This window comes from Watersipora subatra, chromosome 9, assembly GCF_963576615.1.
Source record: "Watersipora subatra chromosome 9, tzWatSuba1.1, whole genome shotgun sequence".
NCBI lineage: Eukaryota > Metazoa > Bryozoa > Gymnolaemata > Cheilostomatida > Watersiporidae > Watersipora > Watersipora subatra.
Genome location: NC_088716.1, coordinates 2,943,584 through 2,951,445, shown reverse-complemented (window position 1 = coordinate 2,951,445; position 7,862 = coordinate 2,943,584). Strand labels below are relative to the sequence as shown.

Genomic DNA, 7,862 nt, shown 5'->3' with positions numbered 1-7,862 from the left:
CCATCAGAGCAATACCACCGCTAGTATAATATATACTAGTAGGTAATTTATAGGTTACTAGCATTGAATGATACTAGATCTTCAAGATATGAGGTGGAGAGTCAATAATCTTATAGGGCTAATAAGAAATAAAAGTACCTGCTCTCTGCTGTCTAGCCTCTTCCCGTAATAATGCTGACATCCTCTGGCTGTCTTCCTGTAGTATGGTTACTTGCTGTCTAGCCTCTACCAATGCTATAAAAGTGAGCATAAAAAACCTTCTGTTACATGTGTCACACTGCTACTGCTTATATTAGTGCTTGGATGTAAATAGACCTCTGACCTAGATCCTCTGACTCTGATCTGCATTGTTAATTGCATAAGCAACAGACTTCTCTCCCTCAGTACTACACTTACAATGGACTAACGAAACAATAACATAGGAAGTTACCTTCTGCCTGCTGCTGAGTATGCCTTTGTAGAGCTGATACTTTCTGGTCACTTTCTATTTGCAGTGTTGTTATTCGTTGTCTAGCGTCATCCAAAGCTGAAGCAGAGTGAAAAAAAACTTGCTGATAGATATTCAACACTTCTACTGCTCACATTTGACAATGACAGCAGGTGCTGAATACATTGGTGAGTAGATGTACCTTAGCACATTTACATGTTAACGAGGCTTTCATATGCATTATTAATTACAGAAGGAACTGAATGAATGGGCATAAAGGCAGGAATGTAAATGGTAGCGCTGAGACTGAGGGGTGTAGAAGCAGGGATATATGTAGAAGCACAGAGGCAGTGAGTGGGTCACAGAGGCAAGTGCCTAGAGGCAAAGGCAAGTGCCTAGAGACAGAAACAAGCTGGCCTGGCCGAGTGTGGGTGGCCGAGCTCAGTCTTGAGCAGTTCTATAAATATACTCAACTGTATGTGCATTGTATGTAGTAGCATAGAGGCTGGCAATCTTACACACAAGTAGGCGGGCAGATTATGTGGAGTGCAGTGTACTCAGCAGTGAAATTGCACAATCGGCCTTTACTTGAAAGCAAAAGTGCATCATGGAATCACACAAGCTGAGAAACAGGTTGATGGTTGACTTAGGAAAATATTAATTCTTTTAAAAGTTATAAAACTTTGTAGTTATTGCCAGCCAAGCAACACAAAAATAAATTTTGATGTTTTTTGTAAGAATTCCTCCAAGAACTAGCAAATATTAAATTCCTCCAAAATGCAACATCACCCTAGCTGTTCCTAATACACCTGCCACAGAAGAGGAAGCACATATTGTCTCATAGTACAGAAGTGTAATGTTTCATATCTAAACACCAGCTTGAAGGAATGACTCACTAGTCTATCACCACTGACTTTGTAATAAACAGGACTAGGCAACAGTGGTTTGGTGATGGGGTTTGTTATATAATAACCAGGCCTAGGCAACAGTGGTCTGGAGAATTGTGATGAGGTTTGTTATATAATAACCAGGCCTAGGCAGCAGGTAGTCTGGTGACTTGTGATTGGATTTGTTGGAGGTCGTCACCTTACATCTACCAATGGGGTTAGGGGACACCAGTAATTGCTCTTGCTGACCAGTGGGTGCTCTGACAAGCCTGGGCAGTAGGTTTTTTCATGCCTTGGCTAAAGGACGTGTATAGCTGTTTACTCCAGAAGTTCATGCCTACTATATGCACACAAGGCAATTCCTGGACAATTAAAGGTATGCTACTTTTTATGTAACGTAAAATTCATTTTTTCTAGCATGTTTTTATGGCTGTTATGTACACTTTTTATCTTTTCTAGTATTGCAAACCACATGTCACATATTCATTTAAACTTTTAGATTTCACGGTGTATTGGTGAATTAAGAGTTGGACAACATGTATAGATTTGTTCGTCGCCAAGAATAAATAAACTCGTTCAATTCATTTACCAAGCAGCAGTGCAATCTCCTTGTTTGGATTAGCCTTGTCGCTACATACGGTATACTCCACATAAAGTGTACCAAACTTGCCTAGCATCCGCATAAATGCTATAGACTTCTCTTCCTCAGTACTATACTAACAATTGATTAGTAAGACATTTACATAGGAAGTTACCTCCTGCCTGCTGTTCAGTTTTTTCCTGTAGAGCAGAGACTTTCTGCTCGCTATCTCTCTGTAGAGCGGAAATTTTCTGGTCGCTTTTTTTCTGTAGAGCGGAAAGTTTCTGGTCGCTTTCTCTCTGTAGAGCGGAAAGTTTTTGGTCATGTCTATCTTGCAGTGTTTTTATCTGTTGCTTAGCGTCTTCCAATGCTGCAATATAATAAAAAAGCACATGTGGATAGTACATAGAGCCGTAGAGACACAGGCGATTCTAGAAGTGTAAAGGCGGAGGGGTGTGGAAGCAAAGGGGTGTATAGAAAGAGGGGTGCAGAGGCAGGCAGGCAGGCACAGAGGCAGGAGCCTGCGAGCAGAGGCAGGCTGGCCTGACAGATATGCATGCTCAACAGAATTCAGACTCAAGCTGCAAGCATAAAGAATTGTCTTGATGAGCCCGGCTATATGGCCGGCAGATATTTATGCAGGCTGACTGACACGGGCGGCCGGTTGGCAGACAGACTCCATATTAGTGCGATAAAATCAAACACTCGCCACAAAAACACGCAATGGTGGTCGACTCGGAGGCGAAACGTGCGATCATTGTGGATTTGGCAGCATAGCGTGTGATCATTTGTCGACTCGGTGAAAGTGAGCAGGCTTGCTTGCAGGCAGGGCAATCAATTCGCCTATTTGATGACCAGAACATATAACCATTGTCTACTAGGAGGCAAAAGCGAGAAATCGTTGTCAGCTCGGCAGCGACACAAATGACCGTGATTGACTCTGCCAATTGGGCGGGCAAACTGGGTGGCAGACAAGCATGGTCAAGCAAGCGGTGGACACGGTAAGATAGACACAGAAAAAGCAGGTGCCAGCAGATTTGGTTGGTAAGCAGGCAGAAGGCTGGCAGGCAGGCTGCTAATGCTTGCCGCTTGTTTTAAGAGACGAGAGTTGCAATAGTAGTAGCGGTCGAGCTGCTATTACTATTAAGATAAAATATTAAAGATAAGTGTAGATCGAATAAAATCTAAGAAGAAAATGAAGCTCATTTCACGTCTACCAGTCTTAAGGTGTCAAGCCTCTGGTAAAACTAATCTTGCTGTTTGATAAGGAATTCTCTAAGCAGCACCAGTAAATATGAAACTCTAACAGAACTCAGCACCACACTAGCTGGTCCTGTTAGCATCTGCCATAGAAAATGGAAGCACACATTATCTTAGAGTTCGTAAAATAAGAAAAAGTTAACCTAATTTTAACCTTTATATCAAAGATTAGTATTGTTATAGATTTAAAGCCTGAATATTAAAGCAGGAGGCTGCTACAATATGTACTTTAGTCTGTCATCCAGTTTACTACTAAACATGACAAAGGTTAGAGTCATGTTATGTTAGGAACAATTGAAATGCTGTGGATAATCTACAGCAGTATAAAATATGGTTGTAATACTTTCTACTTTCCATCAAAAGCTGCTGCCTAGATGATTAGCTATTCATAAAAAGGAGTGTAATGTTTAACCTCTAACCTCTGCTTAAAGGAATGACTCACTAGTCTACCACTACATACAATAATCATAGTATCATTACTATTGTGTTAAATTCTCCACATCTCAGACATTTCAAAATACAGAAATATTAACAGACAGAATAATGTGGAACACGAGAGTCAAGCTACTGAGTCTGTCACAAAATGTAAATAGAGCTGCCTACCGTGACTCTGACATGCATAGCCAATTACAGAAGTAACAAATTTCTCTCCCTCAATACTATACTAACAATAGACTAGTGAAATAATAACATAGAAAGTTACCTTCTGCCTGATGCTCAGTATGTCTCTGTAGGGCTGAGTATTTCTGGTCGCCTTCTCTCTGTAGAGCAGTGAATTTCTGGTCACTTTCTCTCTGTAGTGTTGTGATTCGTTGTCTAGTGTCATCCAAAGCTGCAGCAGAGTGAAAAAAACTTGCTGATAGATATTCAACAATTTCATTGCTCACATTTGACAATGACAGCAGATGCTGAAAACATTGGTGAGTAGATGTACTTTAGCACATTTACATGCTAACAAGGCTTTCATATGCATTATTAAGTACAGAAGGAACTGAATGACTGGGCATAAAGGCACGAATGTAAATGGTAGCACAGAGACTGAGGTGTGTAGAAGCAGGGATATATGTAGAAGCACAGAGGCAGTGAGTGGATCACAGAGGCAAGTGCCTAGAGGCAAAGGCAAGTGCCTAGAGACAGAAACAAGCTGGCCTGTCCGAGTGTGGGTGGCTGAGCTCAGTCTTGAGCCGTTCTATAAATATACTGTATGTGCATTGTATATAGTAGCATAGAGGCTGGCAATCTTACACACAAGTAGGCAGGCAGATTATGTGGAGTGAGATAGAGTCGTGTACTCAGCAGTGAAATTGCGCAATCGGCCTTTACTTGAAATCAAAAGTGCATGAGCTTCATGGACTGCGAGCTTGCGACAGGTTGGCTGGCTGACTTCCAAGCAAGTGGGGCAAACAGGCTGTTAGGTCCTTTTCGTAGGAGCCGAGGCCTGCATACTACTAATAATAGCTTGACTGCTCAGCTAGCTAAACGCTGCAAGTTTGATCAAGCTTTGTTCACGAAAGTTTTGCCAGGCAAAACTTTCGTGAACATGCATACCTATGCATTCCGGCAGGCTGGTCGCTTGATGAAGTTTCAATACACTCACTCTAATTCAAAAGTAAGCTTATTTCCCTGGCTGAATAGCGACAGGCCACTAGATGCGTTGTAGTAGTACTGAGTGTTTCACACACAGAAGCCATTCGCGCTCAAGAAAAATGAATTTTTTTAAAAAGTTGTAAAACTTTGTAGTTATTGCCAGCCAAGCCAAACATACCACAATATGTAATGTGTTCGGTGAATAAAACTAAAACATCATTTCATATCTACAGGTGTTAACGGAAGATAGGTTGAAGGTATCTGGTAGAAATAAAATTTGATGTCATTTTATAAGAAATCCTCCAACCAGCACTAGCAAATATAAAATTCATCAAATACTCAGCATCATACTAGTTGTTCCTAATACACCTGGCTTAGAAAATGGAACCACACAATGTTTTATAGTCCATAACAATGGCAAATCAACTATTCTGATTTTATCCCTCATATCAAACATTATTTTTTGTTATAGATTTAAAGCCTGAATATTAAAGCAGGAGGCTGCTACAATATGTACTTTAGTCTGTCAATCAGTTTACTACTAAACATGACAAAGGATAGAGTCATGTTTTGTTAGGAACAATTAAAATGCTGTGGATAATCTACAGCAGTGTAAAATATGGTTGTAATACTTTCTACTTTCCATCAAAAGCTGCTGCCTAGATGATTAGCTATTCATAAAAAGGAGTGTAATGTTTAACCTCTAACCTCAGCTTGAAGGAATGACTCACTAGTCTATCACTACATACAATAATCATAGTATCATTATTATTGTGTTAAATTCTTCACATCTCAGACATTTCAAAATACAGAAATATTAACATACAGAGTAGTGTGGAACACGAGAGCCAAGCTACTGAGTCTGCCACAAGGAGTTGATATTTAAAGAGCTGCTAACATCACTTCAATTCAACCAGTTTTGAATATTAACATTAATTTATTTACTCAGACTATAAACTGTTCAGCTGGAGGCTGGAGACAAGCAGCACTCTGTCTACGCAAGACTCAGTGAGTTTACAGGAAAATAGAGATGCAATTATCCAGGGTATGTCCCAGGGTTCAACAGTAAATGTATACAATGAATGAATTACTAGCATTTAGTTTAGATTTTCAGTAGAAAGTTGCTGAGACTGAAGAGTTTAGCAGTAGAACAGTTCAAGTGAGTAGCTGGTATCACACTGTATAACAATCATACCTTCTACTACTGGTTCCATTGGCCATCTCCTCAACAACTCTGATGATTCCTTCTTTCCCATCACCTCAGCTTCCCTCAATGGAGTCCTGGTGTACTTATTCTTTATGTTGAGGAGTGAAGAGACAGTCACTAGAGACACGGATCCTAACATGACCTTCAGAGCAGTAGTCTGTCCTCTGCGTGCTGCATGGTGTAGTGGAGTGTCGAGGTTGTTATTCTGTATGTTTAATAGGGAGCCTCTCTGTAGTGAGGAGAAGTTGTAAAGGAGGGACTCTATACACTTGCTCCTTCCATTCAATGCAGCCACTGCTATAGCTGTGTCACCATCTTCATCCTTCTCAGCTACAAACTCGTACTTCCTCTCATCACTCACTGTGTCTATCAGTAACTCTACACACTCACTGTTGTCTCCCCTCCTTACAGCAAGGTGTAGTGCTGTATCTCCATCCTTCCTCTTCATCCAGAGCAACTCGTCTGCTGTTCTTCTGATTGGTGAGAGAAGCAGACGACAGATTTCTGTGTGGGCTTCCCATGCAGCTAACATAACAGCTGTATATGAGTCATGCTTGATAGTAATCAGTAACCTCAGTAGCTCAGCTGGTTGGACTGTTTCTAAGGCTGCCCTAAATACACTAATCTCTATCTTTCTCTCTTTAACATAATCCTTCAGCATTCCTTCCATGTTTAACTGTAACATATGTACTGCACTCTATTAGCTGCTGTATACAGTAAAATATGATAGAGAACTGGGTACAAAATGTGACTCAACTACAGAGTTGGAAAGCTGCCAACTATAACAGAGTGGCTGCAGGTGAACCCTGGATATTTACAGAGTATAAAAATAAGTCCAGGGATGTCAGACTCTGGCAGAGCTGAGAAACATGAAATATCTGCAGTAGGAATTGTTTGCTGGTCTGATTATAACTGAGGAATGAGACCAGAGCCTCCTGACCTTAACTTAACCTCACTACATGACAGACTCTATGAGTCTCCTCAGGGTAGAGAGTGATAGTCTCAGGAGGTCAGAGTTATATTATAATCACACTGACTCAGTGTCTCTCTCCATCTACTATATTATTCCCAGTAAGTACAATATCAACAGATGCTAATATAATATATAAGTTATACTTACCTGTTGCTATTCTGTTTGTCACCCGCTCTGACTGCTACAGGCTTCTTTATAGCTTGTAGCTGGTTATAATAATGTTATCTGTCTCCTGATTGGCTGATCTGAATAAGAGTTATTCAAACAGTGATTCATGATGAATTTATCAGATATTGAATAAAGGAACAGGAGCTAGTTGTTACTGCAGCTTCATGATTGGCTGGTTCTACAGCCTTGTAATTGGCTAGTTTCACTTTCTGTTTATTATTTCAAGTGAAGTTTATCTGCTTAATTTCATATCATAAAATAACAAACATTATGTTACATTTACTAGTAACAGAATGGCCTCGGACAATATAAATATTCACACTGTGACCACTGGCAGTAATGTGACGAATAGCAAATTTTTATAAAACAAACCTTTATACAATTCGTGTTGCTACAATTAAATAGAACTCAAAATAAATATTCGTCTTTGATTAACATGTAGGTACTGAGTACAATGTTTTATATTACATTTTAGTAATAATAAATCACAATCAGTAAATATTTAATGAAAATATTTACAGACTTAAGTAAGTACATGTATGATAAATATCCCAGCATATCAGCTACTCACACTGAGATAGCAACAACAGTGTATAACTTATAGACACTTGCTAGCCAATGTCACATATAGTAAGATAGCTAGTGGCAGGTACTAGTCAAGGTCTACTAATTAAGGCTACTGTTTCTCAGATAAATTCCCAAATACCAAACACTTAGTTTAAGGGCAGATAATAAACAGTATTGAAGTCAAGGATGCCTAAAGACTTGTTATA

At 39.8% G+C, this 7,862-nt stretch overlaps 1 protein-coding gene across 1 annotated transcript; it reads right to left on the bottom strand.

Moving 5' to 3' along the window:
- Nucleotides 1-2,470: 2,470 nt before the first annotated feature.
- Nucleotides 2,471-6,618, bottom strand: LOC137404197 (putative ankyrin repeat protein RF_0922). Its single transcript, XM_068090361.1, has 3 exons — nt 5,937-6,618; nt 3,858-3,986; nt 2,471-2,475 (listed from the first exon to the last, which is right to left on the bottom strand). Exons 1-3 carry the CDS (start codon nt 6,616-6,618, stop codon nt 2,471-2,473), a joined length of 816 nt encoding a protein of 271 aa, XP_067946462.1.
- Between the last annotated feature and the right edge of the window lie 1,244 nt (nt 6,619-7,862).